This window comes from Sporothrix brasiliensis (assembly GCF_000820605.1).
Source record: "Sporothrix brasiliensis 5110 chromosome Unknown Cont19, whole genome shotgun sequence".
Classification (NCBI taxonomy): domain Eukaryota; kingdom Fungi; phylum Ascomycota; class Sordariomycetes; order Ophiostomatales; family Ophiostomataceae; genus Sporothrix; species Sporothrix brasiliensis.
In genome coordinates, this window is record NW_024467138.1 from 3,181,073 (window position 1) to 3,199,759 (window position 18,687).

Below are 18,687 nucleotides of genomic sequence, written 5' to 3' on the forward strand. Positions count from 1 at the left end.
TAATATGGTGAGGTTGTTTCCTTGGTAGGCGCTGTCTGGGTGGCTCGTCGGTTTCTTGTCTCATGTCGACATTATACCATGGTGTAAAACAAAGGAGAAGAGCATATAAACAGGCAAGCGCCCCACGTGGATGTAAAAAGCGAGAAATGTAAAGACAAAAGGGAGAAAATATGTGGAAAGGACAGAAAAAAAAATAAAACGGGCCGGGTCACCACTGTCTTCGAATCAACGTGTGAAACAAGATGTTCGACAACCGTCCTTAAATAAGAAAATGTATATCCAAAAACGTGATGTAAATGACACAAAATGAACTTTTGAATATAATCCAAAAAAAAAAATGAGAAAAGTAAAAGACAAAATAAGGGGAGAATTCAAGGAAAGAATTATCTTTAGTTGTTCGGATGCTGTTGGTACAAAATAGTACAGACATAATAGGGAACGTAAATGACTAAAAAATGGCCAGGTGTGCCGGAGCGGCGGTCTAGTTGCGAATGCAAACGAGATAAAAAGCGGCGGTTCAGTAAGACAAGCGAAGAAGTAAAGGTCTAGACGGGATAGGAAATGGTGGACATAGTCAATGTCCGAGGGAATGTTGGTCATGGTTGTCGATGTGCTCGAGCTCTTCAATGGTTGCGAGAATAAGAAAAGTTGGTTGTTTGTCGTCCTTCGCCGAGTAAGTTTGTTGGAAGTAGGTGAGTTTTCTTTCACTGGCCCCATCCTTGGCGGACACCGACGACAACGAGGGCTGCGACAGCGCCCAGAATAAGCAAGCCGAAGACCGACATGACACGGTTCAGTGTGCGCCACCATTTGGCGCTCTGATAGCGTGCTTCGTCGTATTGAGCAATGCGGCGCTTGAGAGCCTCTGGGACGCCGTACTTGCCTTCTGCACGCTTCTCCATGGCCCGCTTGGGGTCCGGTGGCAAGGGAAGGAAGGCAGCGGTCATCCAAGCTTTACAGATGGTTAGCATATGGAATGGCAAAAAGGGATTTTGAGCTCGGGTATAATAACGTACCTAAAGGGAAGACGAAGCCAATGGTAAAGCAGACAACTTGCAGATTCCGGCGGTCAAATGTAGAGGTCGTGTCGGTGCTCCACGTCACGCTAGGCGGCTCCCAGACACTGAAACGGGTAGCACGGCGATCAACCCGGAGATGCGGCGACCAGATCGAGCTGGTCATCTTACGCAGGCCAGGCGGACGCAGACGAAAATCGTTTACAACACCGGCCTCGCCAGCCTCCATGCTCGCGGCATCCGAGAAAGGCCGGGGTCCGGTGGGTTGCACTTCTCTGGGGCGCCGACGCGTGTTGAAGATGTTGAAGTGCATATTGTCCAAACTCGGCGAGCGACGGAAAGCACTGTTGGGGCGGCCGACGCCAGCCATGTAGTCGTCGCCTTGGCCTAGTTCTGACATGCTGGGTTCAACACTGAGAGCGCGGTGCTCTCCAGAGCCATAGTACACGCGCGCCCACGAGGGGAAGCCCCCACTAGCTATGCTGCGCATGCTGCCGGACGAGTGCAGATTTCGTGCCGAGTTGTTGCTGCTCGAGAAGAAACCAGAGAGGCCGGATCTTGACGGCTGACGCCCTACATCATGCAGGTCAGCCAGGCCGTCGCCGTGTTCGTCGTGGTCGCGAACTGTTCGAATGGGCGGTGGATACGGCGCGCCACTGCCTGATGTTGCGGGAGAAGCAGAATTTGCGCGGAAAAACGCCGGATTCGGCCGATCGAGAAGTAGAGAATCACTGCGGGAATTACGGTCTCGCAATTCATCCATTTGGAGGCCCAGCGAGCTTGATATGCTCGGCATGTTGCGGCTGTGCGTACTGCTGGCCCATCCAGTGCTCGACCGACGGACGCTTGCGCCGCTGACGGCACTTACGTCGCCACGAATGTAGCTGCCACTTGGAGCTCCCGACATCACGGAAACGGAACGAGAGGAGGCGCGCAGGCTGTCGCCCTCGCTCTCGGACATGACCGTAGACAGTTGGGAGCTCCATTGGTGTGGGTGCTCTTCGACCATTTGAACTGTCGCGAGCTTGGACCGCTTGGAGATGGGTTGCTGGGGAAGAGTGGGGGACTGCGGCGAGGAGGTCAGCTGCGAGGACGACGGCGAGTCCCATGAATCTGAAGATGCTGGCCCCGACTTCTTGTTAGGCGTGCGGTCGTAGACAACGTAGTTCTCGCTCTGAACCGTAGGGGCGGGAAGCGGAAGAGGTTTCCGTTTGACTGATGGCAGCGACGGCGTTTTCGCAAAACCTGGTAGCTGGTGCTGTTGCTTCAAGGCAGCAGCAGCGGCAGCTTTGGATCCGGTAAAGACAGGAATGGGCGGGATGTCAATGTTCAGGAAAGCCTGGCCCGCAAAAAACGTGCTGGCAGCCTCTTGTCCGAACAGGGATGAGATCGACTTAATCGATGCGGCGCGCCGAAGCGACTCACGCGAGCGAGACTTATAGTAGCCGAACCGCTCGTTGGACTTCTTGGCCTTGACGGTCTTTAGCGGTGGGACAATGAGGCTCTCTTGAGAGTAGACAGGACGCGGTTGTCTCGAAATTGTGACGAGCGAGGAGGAGTTCGACGACGACGACGGCGGAGGGAACGAAATGGTAGACGGTTCACCGTGCAGCACGTAATTGGGATCGCTATCAGAGGTATCGAGCGTATCAGTAGTAGTAATGGCGGAGCGTGGAGGCAGAGGGGGGCTGCTGGGGACGTCGACGTCAGGGGTGAAGCCGTTGCGAATGCGGTCAAGATACCGCGATGGGGCCGGAGGCGACGACGCGCCTAGGACAACGAAATTGGGCGCGCTGCTTTCGGAGATGCCAGTATCAAAGGACGCAATGGATGGGTAAGAAGCAAGCGAGGCAAAGGTTTCGTCAGGATCGTCCGAGCGCTGGAGCGCGGGCAGTGGCGGCGCTGCAGGTGAGGAGACGCCGAGGATCTCGATGTTGGTCGAGTGGCTGGAAGGGTGCGACTCAAAACTATCAGTCGACTCGAGGGCGGTAGAGTTCGCGGCCGCCCCGGCAGGTGACGAACTGTGGGCGTAAACTTTGTAGTTGGTCGCGGCCGAGATGGTCGAGGCAGACAACGAAAGTGACGAGTCCGTCGACAAGGCGCCCGCCGACTGGTCAGATGCAAAAGAAGTCTTCCTTTGAGGGCGAAGGGTCGCGGTGGTATAGGTGGAAGACGATGCAATGCGTGTGGTGGAACCAATCGCAGTGGAACCACCAGCAACAACGGTGGTGGTAGGGCTAGATGTCGATTCAGACAGTGGAGGAAGAATCGACACGTCGAGACCAGAGATGACGGGGTGGTACTTGTGGGAATAGGGTGAGTCGGTCGAGGTAGAGGGAACGGCACGTCCCTTTCCTTTGTGCCGGAAGTCAGGGGTCTTGGGAACCTTGCGCAGGCCACCGGCCAGGCGGTAATTCCACGGTGAGATGTTGTTGGAAACACCAGTGGCAGAAGCGGGCAGAGGAAACAAAGACGGGTCGGCTGAGACTATAGGATCCTCGTGTAAGTGGACAGTAGAGGATCCAGGCGACGGGGTAACGGGCGAGAGGCTGCTCCTATCCTGGAGGGTGGCACTGGTGGTGGTTAAAGGAGAGCTGGGATGATCGTCGCCGCTGAAGACGTCTGAGGACAGCCGTTCATGCGAGCTGGACGAGCGTACCGTGGAAGTGACGAAGGATAGGGGGGGCGACTTTAGGCTGCTGATAGTGGTGGCAGCGGAAGTCGGAGGCGGCAGGTCAGGGCGCACCAAGAGACCGGATGGAAATGTAGGAGACGTCCCAGCACCTGTCTTCCCGCTGATGTTGCGAGGAACGAGGGAGAATGTTTTGTCCGCGTGTACCGCGACAAGGTTCCGGCGCCGGGAGTTGGGCCGCGGTGCAGCCTGTGAGGACGATGCAGATGTGAGGGACGCGACAGACGGCGTCGGGGACAGGGAAGGGCCAGTGATGGTGGATGATGCAGTGTTTGAGGTGGTGATGGAGAGCGGCTGGTGATAAGACGAGGGCAGGAAAAACGTCGACGAAGACGACGGTGACGTTGGGAAGGCAATCGGCGACGACGGAGGGTCTGGCAATTGCAATTGAGGCGCACCGGACGCGCTACGGTGTTCGGTCAAGTGGGAAGCAGCTGCTGCAGAAAATGATGCGCTGGCAGGAGTGAGGCCCAGCTGGGCACCTGAGCGTGCAGAAGGAGCATCATCGCGCAGGCTGAAGTCATGGACGCCTTGCTGTTGCTGGTGCTGGTGCTGATGCTGATGCCGCTGCAACTGAAGCTGGGGCTGAGGACGGGGTTTGTGGGCCAGGAGGCGGGACGTCGCATTAACATCGGTGATAGTGCTGAAATTGCTGGTATTTTTGGTTGTGTTGGCTGCCGTGGCAGGTGTGTTTGACGTTGCACCCGAAAATGTCGTGGTCGCAGCGGTGAATTGGGAGCCAGTTGGGCTAGTGAGTTTCGATCCTGAAACGCCTCTTCTGTCAGCCCTGGCCAATGGAGTCGCGGTTTCGACGGGCGATGATAATGCAGACCCCGGCCCGCTGAATGCATAGCCCTCTTTATCCAGTGGCTTACCGTCATTTCCATTTCCAGATCTTGTCACATTTGCCCATTTTGCACCCATCACCGAATTTCTCGATTTCTCGGATAGCACAGAGTGGCCGGCCTTCCCTGTCTTGCCAGTCCCTGCTTTTGCAGGCTTGCCAGATTGGCCGCTGACGACGGTGCGGCTGCTGCTGGCCTTGCTGCCAGGGCTGCCGGGAGCAGGGGATGCCGAGGTCGAGGCTGAAGGCGAGGCGCCTGCTCCTGCGAGAGCTGTCGAAGGGCCCCAACTGCCGCGACTAGCCCAGCTGGTGGGCCGGCTGAAGCGCCTGCTGGTCGTCGTGGTCGTCGTCTGATCGCTGTCTTCACCGCCATTGCTGTCGCTGTCATTGTTGTCGTGGTCCTTGGAGCGCCGTCGTCGCTGCCGCTGCCGTCGCCGGCGGCGCGGTGAGCTGCTTGGCGATCCAGAAACTAGTCCTGACAGTTGCAGTCCACTCTGTACCTCCTGCGGAGCGGAATCGAGCCTTGGCGGCGAGTATGGCACAACGCGAATGTCAGTCAAGCGGTTGCTCTCGGAGGCGCTGCGCTCATGCAGGGGCAACGGTGGTGGAGCGGCACGGCGGCCGCTCCAATCCCTTTGTCGTTCCCGGTCCAATTGTTGTTGTGCCGAAAATCCAGACATGGTGCGGATCGGCGGTTTGCCGCCGTTTTGACCGTTTGTGTCGTTGCTGTCGTCGGCGTTCAACGGCAAGCACGCCTCCGTCTCTGGCGCGGCCGAGACGGAGTCGTACTGGGGCTGCTGGTTGCCGAAGGCCTGGTGCCACGATGTAGGCCGGTCAATACCGTCAATTCCGGGGGGCGTCCATCTCAAGCTCATGCAGACGTGGTGTGTGGGACTTGGACTGAATGACTGAATGACGCCCTGGTCAGGTGTTGTCAAGTTCTATCAGCGCCCGGCTAATAAAACGGCGATCCAGCTAAGCTGATCCCGAACAGCTTCGAATTTCTCAATGGCAGCTAGTCCGGGGTTCCCTAGCGAGAAGGCTGCAGATGGCAACGCACCAGGCGGCGAATATCGTGTTCGTTGTTGAAAACCGACAGAGAAACCAGAATGCGTTTGAGGGAGTGCAAATACGAGCCAGAGAGCCGAATGACAGCTAAAAGGTCCCGGGTCGTGGCCAGGGTGGAAGGGACAACCAAAAATTGCAGGCCTGGAAAGGAGGGGAATCTGCCTTCTTCTTCTTATAAGAAGGTGAAGTCCATATATGCCCAGCCGTGGGGTAGACAATGGCGGTTAAGAGGTGTGAGAAGTGATAAGAGAAGACAAGGGGACAAGGGAATTGGCGCTCCGATTGTTCTAACGCAAAGAAACAACAGCAACGTTTCTCGTGAACGTAGTCGTTAAAGCGGTCTTCGTCAAGGTCGTGCAATCGTGGTCATGGGTTTCGTTCAAGCTGTTCAGGGCTGACACCAAGCAGGGAAATGCCTGCTGCTGTCGTGTTCACGATATGGGCGAGATATAATATTGAAAGAAAAGATTAGGCGCCAGTGGGCCGGGTGTGTGGGAGAACGGAGGTAGCGAAGCGAGTAAACCACAAGGGAAAGAAAATGGAGAGTCGTAAGGCATGAAAAGCATTAAGAATAGCAATTAAGAACGATCCAGATATATGGCGAACAAGGGGGAGGGGGCGTGGGATTGAAGGTGTCGATATTAACGATTGGGGCGTAGAAGACCGTATAGGACCAAGGACGGATGAATGAATTAGAGAAAGAAGCAATTTAGAAGGGGGATGAGAAAGAAAAGGTTGATGTCTGACAAGGAGAGAAATAATACAGAAGCGATCGCAGGAAGAGAGTTCGGAGAGCAAAAAGGAATGTCGTGACAACAGCGGTCAAAAAAGAAATTAAAGATAGGAGACGAAGCAAAGAGGAAACGTTTGAACAAGCTGTTCGACCAAACAAACAGCTGAGGGCCAGGGGGTCCCGGGGTAGCTGGAGCTGGCCTTGTTGGCGAGGGCGACGAGAAATGCTGTCTCCGTCTCGGCTGATACTCAAGACAGCATGATGGAGTATAGCAAATAGAGGAGGACGAGGGTGCTGACCAGGGGTTTAATGGAAGAGCGTGGGATGTGGTTCTCGACGACGAAAGGGGGCGAGGGTCTGAAGTTGGATGGGACTGGGGCTGTGATATAGAATACCACGAAAATCGAGAGTAAAAGATCAAGGGGAGCGGCGAGAAACAGCCAAATAAGAGTGCGGATCTGGAAGGAAATCTTAATCCTTGATCAAAAGGACTGGGTCCAGGGACCATTCAGATGAGACGATCGAGAGTACTGTCGGTATTAGAAGTCCACGAGTACAACCAAGAATGTACAAATGGCCGAAATTCGTAACTTGGCTAGAGGGCGTGCCGCTGGGGGTAGGGCAGACCGGGCGTGTATGCAAAACGAGAGGAAAATGTACAAAGGAGAGAAGCTGTAGGCGCGGCCTTGTTTCGGAGCCGGGCACGACTGAACGAATGGACGACGAAGCGAGAGAGCAAGGAAGAGCGAGGAGGAGAGGAGAAAGAAGGAAAAGAAGATTCAGAAAAGCGAAATGGCACACTAGATATCTGGAAGCAGCCGAGGACCAAGGAAAGGATTGAGAGCTGCCGGGACGAGAGAAGCAGTAGAAGGGAATTGGGCAACGCGAAAAAAAAAAAAAAAAAAGAACCTTCTTACCGTTGTCAACTCCCCGGACCATCCTCAACGGAGACAGAAGACAAGACGTGCGCTCATATCTTACTTAGTCTCCTGTCCTGGTTAGATTCGGTTGTGGTGCCAGAAGCTTAGAGTTTGCCCCCCTGCTGGTTCACTTTGTTTCCTTGTCTCCTCAGAACTGGCACGCGAAACTTTGTAAAAGCGACCAGGGGTGTTGACCAAGTCGGCCCAAGCCAGCCAACCGAGACGAGAGACAGTGGCATCGCAAAGCACAGGCGTGGCTGCCATTGGCCCACAACTCCGTACAGATGAGTATGAATGCTCCGTGCGGACCAGAAACCGCTCCTGAGCATGCAACGCTCAGGGGAGCAATGTCTGGGTCGTCTAGGGCTGGGGGTCTGGTCGACCACTGGCAAGCCCCGTCTCAGTACGGTGGCGGATACCGTTGTATTGCGAGTGGCTCGAGTGCTGCGCAGAGGTTGCGCAGTGGCGGTCTTGTGTCGTCTTCTGCTCCATTAAGCTCCTTTGTGCTCATTCGTGCTGGAGATGCGACTGTCCACAACGCTGCAGCGGTTTAATTTGAAGGGAACACGCCTGCAGTGCACCTGCAGCACGCCTGCAGGAAGAGTGCAGGAAAGCAGATTGGAAAGTCTCGTTTAGGAGTCGTTTTTGACCGTCTCACATTTCCACTTTTTTGCTTTTTGGCGCAGCTATTGGCGTGTTTGTCAGTGATGGGGACTTTTTTCTGCTAGACGAAAAAGACCCAGAATAGAATAACGACTTCACATAAACCGGCGGTGTTCCGTGGGGACCGAAAGTATTCATCTGTACCCCTGGTCGCGCGCGCGCCAGACGGTTGGTCACAGCTGTTTTGTTTGGCCGTGTGTACATGTCGTGCGAGGATCAGAGACATGCTGGCCCCGTTTTGACTACGGCAGAGGGTAAGGATGACAGGACAAAAAAAGAATGGAAAGAGCCAAGTGCATCATAAAATTAACGCCACTGGATGCACAAACACAAACCACTCTACGTGTTTAAGCGTGGCCAAAGAAGGCAACAACGGTCACGTAGCTGGAAAAGGAAAGAGCACGGTCTGCTCATTGCGGATTGCGTGGAAAGAGCAGTTCTCGGCTGAAATACGGTCTGCTTAGGGCGTTGATTGCATTTGGACGTTAATTACGCCGCAATCCAACAGTGTCGGCGGTGACCAGAAATCCGGGGCTGGCGAACCGCCCAGTGACAAAATAGAAAGACCAGAAGAGAGTACCAAGAAAAAGGACCAAATGAGAAAGCCGGAGGAACGCGTTATGCATATCTGTTACGAGAAGGCGCTCTGGATACGTTGGATGCAGGAGCCACCGGCCGCATCGCCACATCAGTGGAATGTAAACAAACCAAATCAGCTGGCGAACAGGAAGGCAAGGAGAGCAGGGAAATGAAGCGAGACAGGCAGTGTGAGGATATCAGGGAAGCCAGCAAAACATAGAAGACGCAAAAGTGACGACAAAAAAAGCAAAAATAGTACAAAAAAAGTCGGATTCATATGCAGGTGCAGGTTGCTGCGCTGCACCTGTACGATGACATGAAAAGCGGACCTGTAAGATGACGGTGGAAGGTGAGGCTGGACCCTACTGCAGGCCGCACAGAGGGAAAAGTAGCCCCATGGGTGTAACTGAGACAAGAGTTCAACGCACGGAGGAACCGAGTTGGCCAAACAGTCAGCGAACCTGGTTGTGGGAGGAGACCAACCTGGCGGAGGACAAAGAGGATGGCAGCGCCAACCCAAACGGCAGACAGAGACACCTACAGCTGCAAGGCCGATCCCCGTTTGAGCGGCGTCCGCCTCACAGCCATCTGTGGATGGCAACGTGCATTTGAGATATTTTGGGCTGCCGACCTGCTGCAGCTTCCTGCGGCCTTGTCTTACTTATCTCAAGCGCTTGAAGGCCTCGTTGCTGCGGCCTCATTTACTCGATACCCACGTTGGGGCCATCGTTATGTCTTTCTGCTTCGTGTCGGTCTCATCTGCCGCCCGTCTCTCGGTTTTACTTGCTCGACCGACACAGAGAGAGCCGGCTACCCGTAGGCTGCCGTGGTTTCACTGACATGCTGGCCACGGCGAGAAACTCCAAAAAGATACCAAAGTGTACTTCTCTGTGGGGTGTCGAGCTCCAATAATTCCGCAAGGCGCGTTCGAATCAGGTACGGTGAAGACTAGCGTCCACAGGCGTTTAATAACGTCGCGTAACGACCTTGGAAAGACGCGTTTTTGGCTTAGCTCTTTGGGGCAGCGCGTCGTATGGTGGGGGTGAACAGGGGCGTGGAGGTGAGGTTCCAGCCAGAGCACGACTACAGAATAGTACCTTTTCCAATGCTCTGTAGCCCCCGTAGCACAGGGGAGTGTCCACTGAATCGGGAAAATTGGGGAGGCCAAGACAGACCAGGTCTGGTGGTGGACAAAAAAGGATGAGAAAAGGATGAGAAAACACGGGGGTCAGAGAGGAGAGAAAGACGGTAAGGGCCACAGAAGACTGCCCGCTGGAAGGCCATTCAGTCCTTTTTGCTTCTCCTGTTCGGATGATACGAAGCTTGAATATGAAGGGGAAAATAAAGAATGAAATGGAAATGAAAATGAAAAAAGCTGCCCCTTTGTATTACCTGCTAGCCTCGCTCCTTCCACAATTGAGATCTGCTTGTTAACAAGTAGCGCACTGGCAGGGACCTCAACTGTTCCAAGCACTCATCTTTCAGGAGATACGCCAAGTCGTGTGATCTAGTAGGAGGTTTGCGAACATACCGTCGTATAACATATAACATTTTGGAGCACAGCAGGCACAACAGGCAACTTACGTATTTACTGCGTATGGAATACAAGCGAGGCGCCAACGAGAGACGGAGCGTAATGGGAGACGGACAGGGCAGAGCGAAGAAGGTATCTTAACAGGCCCATTGACGCTTTCTCTGTAGCCATTTGGGCAACCAGGTTGTATCAACATTGCGCAGAACTCGAAACTTGTAAACACTCGACAGAGACTCAGTCAAGAATCTCAAGAATCTCAAGAATCTAGTTAGTGGCGCTCAGGCTTTCCACGATATATCACCATGTACTTATTGAATTGTTCGTATCGCTATTGGCCATGGCACGCACATCATAACAAAACAAGAAGGAACAAAGGAGCAAGGAGCCATCTGTCGTGTCCTTTGAACAAAAGCTTGCCAGTGGGCGAGGACAAGAAGGCAGCATTGGCCAACCTCTCCCCAGGTGTTCTAGACCGCGAGGGCCAGCCGGAGGGGAAACAGAGCGACGAGTGGGTCCTGTCCCAGCGAGAGCTGACAATGCGGCTGGCCGTGTGCGGTCCCCTTGCGCTTGCCGTTCAATTGCATATCGTAGTGTTTCTGCTCACCTTAATTCGTATGGGTAAAGCTCGTCAACTTTCGAGGGCTCGCCCGTCCAGGTTGCAGTTGCTCGTCCTCCGCATCTGTTCGTATTGTGCCACCCCTTCGACGCATCGTCGTCGTTGCTATTGTTCCCATTGAGGGCTTTGTGCGGCCATCCGCACCAATCGCAAAAGCAGAGCCTCCCTTGCGACACCAGCTTTGCCAACGACAAAGAACGTGACGGCAACCAAACAGCTCCCGTCATATTCCTAGGGCTTTGCCATCTGCATCCGCGCTGCCCATCATGCCGGCCGTGAAGGGGCTCATTGATAAATACATCTGGCATAAGCCGAAACGTAGGTCGCCCACATCGCCTGGACAGCGCTGTGACGCTTGGCTTTTGACCAGGCTCTCCGAAATCCTCTGCCGATCTTGTCTCTACCAAGCACAACTCTCAGCAAACAGCGTTGCTCTGCATCCTATGCTAACCACGGCCATGTTTGCAGAAGAGGTCCCTCCGCCCATCACCACCCGGACGGCCGTCCTCCTCCTGGTCGTCTACACCATCATCTATGTCGCGCCCTTCTACCTCTCCAGCCTCACCCGGCCCTCGCCCTCGCTCTCGCGCGATGCGCCCTCCGTCATTCGAGCGCGCATCGCCTCCGTCAGCGTGAGCTGCGCCATCTGCTCTGTCGTCACATTCCTTCTCCTCACGACCAACGGCAAGCCCGGCGACGGCACGCGCCTTCTCAACTTTGATGCCCTCCATCTCATGGGCGTTTTCCCCGTCGGCCTCGTCGAGACATGGAATGCTCTTCTGCTGACGGCGGGCCTCTTCGTGGGCCCCCTCTTTGAGTACTTTGTTGTCGAGCGCGGCTGGCGTGCGTGGGCGGGCCGCGCCAGCGCTGACGGGTCTACGGCCCCCCGTCTGTTTGGTCCCCTCTACTTTCTGGGCGAGTGGACCGACTGGCGCAACCTCGTCGCCGGTCCAGTCACTGAAGAGGTCCTGTTCCGCGCCGCCGGTGTGCCGCCGTTGCTCCTCGCGCACACGCCCGTGGGCCGTACTGTGCTGCTGTCGCCCATTGTGTTTGGCCTCGCGCACCTGCACCACGCCTACGAGTTTTCGGTGACGCACCCGGGCGTGCCCAAAGCGCAGGTCGTGCTGCGGTCGCTTGTCCAGTTTGCGTATACAACGCTGTTTGGCAGCTACGCGACATTCCTGTACTTGCGCACAGGCAGCCTGCTAGCCGTGTGCGTCGTGCACAGCTTCTGCAACAGCATGGGCCTGCCCCGGTTCTGGGGCCGCGTGCAGCGCAACCCGGAGAGCGGCGGCAATGTGGCGTCGTCGTCGGCACAGCCGCCTCAGTCCCATGGCAGCCTTCTCTGGACCATTGCGTACTACATCCTGCTCGTGACGGGCGCCATCTACTGGTACCAGCATCTCTGGTCGCAAACGGAGAGTCCGTTGGCCTTGGTGTCTTTCCACTAAAGCCACGTTTGGAAGAGGTCTGGTGGTGAGAGAAGTTCAGAGGCTGTTGTCACGCTCGTCTTGCAAAGGAGCATTCAATTAGGGATGAAGGGAATAGGAGTACTGTTTTTGTATAGACTTGTTAGCCGTGTCCTGCGTTTTGTATGCAAAATTATGGTACATTGTTTTGTTGAAACGGCTTTACAACCAAGCTGTCTAAGAATATAAATCTCCGTGGTGATTCCATTGAAACCCTTTAAAGGTCTCAGTCTGTAGAATAGCGGCTTTTTTGTTTGTATGATACCTGAGGTGGGGAGAGCAGTAAATCGTCAATAATTGCGCGTGCCGTTTGTTTATTTTATTCTCCCATTTTCTTTTAATTTATTCTGAAAAAAAAACCGTAAATATTCCCACACATCTATAAAACGTTCAATTGAACTCCATTGTATATCGGGTTTCGACAACGAGTAAATCTCAACCGTGCGGATTTATGCCCATGTCGGGAAGCGATCCAGGCATGGAAAAGCCATCGTCGTGCCGTGACCGCCGCCGGAACCGCAGCGAGTCTTGTGACGGCCGCAATGTGTGTTGCTGGTGATGTGAGACGTAGCCAGATGTATGCGACTGGCCTTGCGCTGTTGAAATAGACGACAGCGACGACTGGTGCTGGTGCAAGGAAGGCGGCACTTGCCGCTCGACCCAGCTTTCGGTCTCGGCCTCGCGCCGCGGGTCTCGGGTGTCGCGCGTTGCGACTGAATCGCGCGAGTCCCTCGACTCTGGTCGGTTTTGTCGCAGCACATCCAGGCCGCCGTTTGCCGGTCCCGGTCCATTACCACCAACACCCGCCCCTGTAGGGCCGGCGGCACTGGCCGGACCTGCAGCATTGCCGCTCGTCGGCATCGCGTTCGAGCCCGTGCGAGCTGCGCCAGCACCGCCGGCACCGCCAGCACCACCTGAAGCAGCCCCGCTGCCGCCTGCCTGTGCACCCCCGTCGGACATGGACACATCTTCGCTCGGCGGGCCGGCACCGCCGCCGCGCGCATTCCTCATGCGCGGCCACAGGCTTGGCAACTCAATTTCCTGGAAGCGCGGCTCGACGGCACGCTCGTCGAACCAGCGATGCAGCCGCGACTCGATGAGCTGGGCAATCTTGGGTACGTCCTGCAGCCGGGACCGGCTGCCCAGCAAGCTGCGGATCGAAAAGTCGAGGCGGTAGTCGTCGAGGAAGGCAAAGATCATCTTGGTGGGTGTGGCCTGCGACGGGTTGCTCGGCACGAATGAGACAGAGAGCGTGCCGCTGAAGCGCACAACCGACACGGCCAGCGCGACGGGGAGCACGGCGGACAGGCGCCGTGGGTAGTTGAGCAGCAGCTTGGTCTCGACGGCCAGGGTGATCATGTCGCTCAAGTCGACGTCCATGCGTGCCTGCAGCCGCGTGGCGCCCGCAAGGCCAGCAGCTCCACCGCCGCCGCCACCGCCACCGGCGTTTGTGGCATACCCGTCCTCGTCGACAGGGATGATGCGACAGTTGCTAAAGATGGGAAAGTCCTCGCCCAGGCTCAGCTCGGTGACGCGAATCTCGTCGAGAAAGTCGGGCCGTGACGTGCCGTTCAGCGCCTTTGTGAGCGATGTGAGAATGGCATCGTTGTGCTGGGCGTCGTTGCGGAACTGCGCAATGGTCTGGGCAATGAGCACGTTGAACCAGTCCAGACTCTCGGGCTGGTGGCTGTCGACGCGGTAGTAGGTCTTGTTGAGAATGGAGCCGATGGTAAGGACAGGCGGCCGGCGGAGCACACTGGACGTACGGCGGTTGTTGAGCTGCTGCTGGTGCGTCCCGGCCGCGCCTTGTGCGCCCGTCGACGGCGGCTGCAGGAATTCATGGGTGCTACTCGACTGGTGGCCGAGGCCGTGACCGCCTCGGCCCAGGCCTTGAGGATTGCCGCGTTGCAGATCTAGCTGCGAGGCACGAAGTGTGAGGAGAGATTGTCTGTGTGCATCGGTACGCGAGCGCCGTTCCGAGGCTCGTTGTGAGGCGGTGGTTTCGGCCGATGGAGGGTCGCCAAATATGAAGAATTTGATGAAGGCCGCAACAAGCAGAACGACAGACAGTTGGCCAACGATTAGGCCTTGGGTAAAGGAGAGGCTAAATGAGGCAAAAAAGGGTTCATGTCAGCCGAACAGAGCTTCTAGTTGGGACGGAAGAAGAACAAAGAAAGCGGGACAAGTCGAACGCACGCTGGCTCTGCCTGAGGCGGGCAGACGTCCTTGACCATGGCCACCCAAAACCGGGACACCGGAAGTCGGATTGCTGTGTGAAGAGAGAGGAAGATGTCGGTGGCAGTCGGGATGCCGACGGCACTGGTTATTGCGCCGTCATGGAGGCTGGAGCTGGGTGTTGTTCGGCGGTCGATTTATTTGTATTTGCTCGGGGGACCAAAATCGTGGTCCAAAAGCCAGCAGCAGGTCTTTGTCCAGCGTGCTAGCGCAGCTTGTTTTGGGGCTTATCTTATCGTTATGTATCTGTACGTGTATAGTCTTATAAAATTTATACAGTTAAATGTACCTCTACATAAAAGCTTAGCTGGTCTAGCTGGCGCAGGCTGGCAGAACGTCACAGGCGTCTATGCAGCAGGCAATAGGCTCCATTTGCAGCATCGTCGCAACACATCTGCATTCGCTGGCAATCATTGACAGCATAACCTCACGACCTACGATTGCCAATTAGACGCGCGCACCGCGCCTTGAGAGATACCAGCTGCCTCCGAATCTCTGCACTCTTTCATTTCGCCGATTCGTTGCTGCTCAGCAGCCTTCTGGCTTCTTGCTACGCCGTGACAGCAATCAGGCGACAGGCGACGACAACCTCCGATCCATCCGGATCCGAAACCCCGTATTTCGGCACGCCTCCTTCTCCTCTCCCACTCCATCCAGCGCTCACACTCGTACGCATTGTACGGCCATGGACGTCGTGCAGGCCGTGACCGGCTATGTCAACAAGATGGTGACGGCCGGCGACGCCCCTGGCGCGGGGTCCTCGGCGGCTGCGTCGGCCACCATCTCGGCGAAAATGAAGATCTTGCTGCTCGACCGCGAGACAGTGCCCATCGTGTCGACGGCCATTACACAATCGACGCTCCTGAACCACGAGGTGTACCTGACGGACCGGCTGGACAATGCCAACCGCGAAAAGATGCGCCATCTGCGCTGCTACTGCTTCGTGCGGCCCTCGGCCGAGTCGATCCAGCTGCTGGTCGAAGAGCTGCGCGACCCGCGCTACGGCGAATACAACCTGTTCTTCAGCAACGTCGTCAAAAAGTCGTCGATGGAGCGGCTTGCCGAGGCCGACGACCACGAGGTCGTCAAGCGCGTGCAGGAGTACTTTGCCGACTTTGTGGTCATCAACCCGGACCTGTTCACGCTCGACCTCGGCCGCCTGTCGACCAGCAGCTTGATCACGCACGTATGGGGCCCCACGTCCGATTCGTGGAACGCGGACGCGCTGCAGCGGTCGACCGAGGGCGTCCTGGCGGTGCTGCTGGCGCTCAAGAAGAAGCCGCTGATCCGGTACACAAAGAGCAGCCTGCTTGCCAAGAAGCTGGCCACAGAGGTGCGGTACCGCATGACACAGGAAGAGCAGCAGCTGTTTGATTTCCGGCCCGTCGACACGCCGCCCATCCTGCTGATCCTGGACCGCCGCGAGGACGCCGTGACGCCGCTCCTCACGCAATGGACGTACCAGGCGATGGTGCACCAGTTGTTTGGCATCCGCAACGGGCGCGTGGACCTGCAGGCCAAAGAGGCCCCCGCCGGCGCGGCAGGCCCGTCGTCCGAACCGGGCCCGGACCTGCGTGAGATTGTGCTGTCGCAGGACCAGGACCCTTTTTTCAAAAAGAACATGTACCTCAATTTTGGCGACCTGGGTTCCAATGTCAAGGACTATGTGGCGCAGTTCCAGTCCAAGCACAAGAACAACGAGAACCTCGAGTCGATTGCCGACATGAAGCGGTTTGTGGAGGAATACCCCGAGTTCCGGAAGCTGTCGGGCAATGTCAGCAAGCATGTGCACCTCATCTCAGAGCTCAGCCGCCGCGTCGGCCAGGAGGACCTGTTGGAAGTCAGCGAGTGCGAGCAGAGCCTTGCTTGCAACGACAACCACGCGGCCGATTTGAAGGTGAGTCTCTCTCTGTCGATCTCTATATTGTGCCCAGTTGTCAGTTTGGACATATGCGCAGATACTAACGGAACCTCTACTAGACGGTCCAAACACTGATCCAGAAGCCATCGGTGACGGCCGACGCCAAGGTCGGCCTGGTGGCATTGTACGCCCTCCGCTACGAGAAGCAGAGCCAGACCAACCTGGCCATGCTCGTGGATCTACTGACGGCCGCCGGTAACGTGCCCCAGCGCAAGGCGGATCTGGTGGCAAAGCTGCTCGCCTTCCAGCAGTCGTTGCACCATGCAACTGCCGGCGGTAGCGGTGCCGGTGCGGGCGGCATTGCCGACATTTTCGAGTCGTCGGGCATTTTTGCTGGCGGTGCCAAGGCCCTGCGCGGCCTCAAAGGTGTCGACAACGTGTATACGATGCACTCGCCGCTGCTCGAGACGACTCTCCAGAACCTCATCAAGGGCCGGCTGCGCGAGCAGCAGTATCCATTCGTCGAGGGCGGTGGCACGACGCGTGACAAGCCACAGGACATTGTCGTCTTTATGGTAGGCGGTGCGACGTACGAGGAGGCCAAGACGGTAGCCAGTCTCAACGAGACGGCCCCCGGCGTGCGTATCGTTCTGGGCGGCACGACCATCCACAATGCCGACAGCTTCTGGGAGGAGGTGGACGAAGCAGTGTCGTCGTGGCCAGAGCCGCCACCGACGACGGCTGCAGGACGGTTGCGCAAGGAGATTGGGCGGCGATAATCGACAAGAGGCTCCGAGTCGATTGGCAGAGTGGGCTTAAATTACGCATGCAGAGGAGCTGTCTTCCTGTGATGGCGTTTTGCGTTTTGCTTTCTTTTGTCACTTCCGTCTTTTTCTACAGATTTTTAGCCTGCTACGTACAAAACAGCTTCCAGACATATAATCAGACGACGATGGGGAGACATTTCGAACAGTTGTAATTTGGTTGCACAAAACTAGGCTTGGGCTTGTCTCAATGTTTCAGTGCTGTTTGTGCCGTTCACAAGGCTGGACCCACTAGTTGCCGCGGGCAAGCTAGCCCCCAGACAGCCGCTCACACTGACGCAGTCTTTCTCCGGCCACTCAGTGGCCTGCAACCGGTGAACGCGCCCTAAAATTTTCTTTTCTTACCCTCCGGGGCCGTCTTTGCCGTCCAAGGAAACGCATCCCGAATTTCACATTCTTGCGCCACGGGCACACGGCCACAACCACCGAGCGCCGTCGCCTTGGCAGTACACCCAGCCAAGGTCCATTGTGCCGTCATACCCTTGCGTCGTCACATAGGGTCGAGCCAATGCTGAGGCTCACGATAGCAGGCTGCGGCCGGAGCGGCCGGGGCGGCCAGGGGACCGCGACCGTTTTTGCAGCATTGGCAGCGACGTCAACGCCTTTGTCGCCCTTTGCGCTGGCCTCGGTATGGCCCCAGACACAGACACAGCCGTCGGGCCCACAAACAAGGCCAATATCGAGCGCATCGAAAATGTCGGCCGTGTCGACACTCTGCGCTCCGTCCTCTGGATCACCGTCACGTGCTCAGAGTCCGCTCTGTGGGGTCCTTCTATCTCGTCTACGGAGCGGTGCTCTCGGCCGGCAACAGCAGCATGTGCGCCTCCTATCGGACAAGGGCTCCTCTTCACCACCTACTCCAGCCGCTTCTTCCTCTTCTTCCCACATACTCCGGCCCACGACCACAACCCGCCACGAGAACATCTATACCGTCCCCAACTTTCTGACGGTCGCCCGCCTCATTGCCGCGCCCTTTGTCGGCTACCTGATCGTCGCCGACCAGCCTGGCTGGGCCCTCTCGCTGCTGGCCGCCGCTGCCGTCACCGACATTCTGGATGGCTGGATCGCCCGCCGCTGGAACCTGCACACCGTCGTCGGCAGCGTGATCGACCCCATGGCCGACAAAGTGCTCATGACCGTGCTGGCCGTGAGCTTAGCCGCGCAGGGCGGGCTGCCCGTGTGGCTGGCCGTGCTCGTCCTGGGCCGCGACGCGGGGCTGGGCGTGGCCGCCATCTACTACCGCTGGGTGTCGCTGCCGCCACCCAAGACGTTTTCGCGGTACTGGGACTTCTCGCTGCCGTCGGCCGAGGTGCGGCCGACAACCATTAGCAAGTACAACACGTTCTTGCAGCTGGCGCTGATGGGGGTGACCACGGCAGCGCCCGTTCTGGCGGCGAGCACGGGCACGGTGGCGGCGATGCTGGGCGGACCGTACGACCTGACGGCCGCGCTGACTGTGATGCAGTACATTGTGGCAGTGACGACGGTGTGGAGCGGCGCGAGCTACGTGTACAGCAAGGACGCCGTCAAGATCTTGACGCAAAAGGCCAAGTCGCCATGAGATGGGGGGAGAGGCTGTGTACGGGTGGGAGCACCATGCTCGCGAGTAAAGGGCATCGGAGTTTGACCAAAC

General features: G+C 56.8%; 5 protein-coding genes across 5 annotated transcripts; 3 read left to right on the forward strand and 2 right to left on the reverse strand.

Annotated features, from left to right (window-relative positions):
* Positions 1 to 704: 704 nt before the first annotated feature.
* On the reverse strand, positions 705 to 5,427 carry SPBR_00039 (serine-rich protein; the record flags this gene model as incomplete). Its single annotated transcript, XM_040758360.1, has 2 exons — positions 705 to 952; positions 1,017 to 5,427. The coding sequence occupies 2 exons, from the start codon at positions 5,425 to 5,427 to the stop codon at positions 705 to 707; spliced, it is 4,659 nt and encodes a 1,552-aa protein (XP_040618678.1).
* Positions 5,428 to 11,123: 5,696 nt separating this feature from the next.
* Positions 11,124 to 12,116, forward strand: SPBR_00848 (prenyl protein peptidase; the record flags this gene model as incomplete). Its single annotated transcript, XM_040759167.1, has 1 exon — positions 11,124 to 12,116. One exon carries the CDS (start codon positions 11,124 to 11,126, stop codon positions 12,114 to 12,116), a length of 993 nt encoding a protein of 330 aa, XP_040618679.1.
* A 453-nt stretch (positions 12,117 to 12,569) lies between these two features.
* SPBR_00423 (mitochondrion biogenesis protein) lies at positions 12,570 to 14,368 on the reverse strand (the record flags this gene model as incomplete). Its single annotated transcript, XM_040758742.1, has 2 exons — positions 12,570 to 14,082; positions 14,331 to 14,368. 2 exons carry the CDS (start codon positions 14,366 to 14,368, stop codon positions 12,570 to 12,572), a joined length of 1,551 nt encoding a protein of 516 aa, XP_040618680.1.
* Positions 14,369 to 15,054: 686 nt separating this feature from the next.
* Positions 15,055 to 17,009, forward strand: SPBR_00366 (vacuolar protein sorting-associated protein 45; the record flags this gene model as incomplete). Its single annotated transcript, XM_040758685.1, has 2 exons — positions 15,055 to 16,266; positions 16,350 to 17,009. The coding sequence occupies 2 exons, from the start codon at positions 15,055 to 15,057 to the stop codon at positions 17,007 to 17,009; spliced, it is 1,872 nt and encodes a 623-aa protein (XP_040618681.1).
* Positions 17,010 to 17,684: 675 nt separating this feature from the next.
* SPBR_00891 (cardiolipin synthase) lies at positions 17,685 to 18,615 on the forward strand (the record flags this gene model as incomplete). The annotated part of the gene is made up of 2 exons (XM_040759210.1): positions 17,685 to 17,820; positions 17,918 to 18,615. The coding sequence occupies 2 exons, from the start codon at positions 17,685 to 17,687 to the stop codon at positions 18,613 to 18,615; spliced, it is 834 nt and encodes a 277-aa protein (XP_040618682.1).
* Between the last annotated feature and the right edge of the window lie 72 nt (positions 18,616 to 18,687).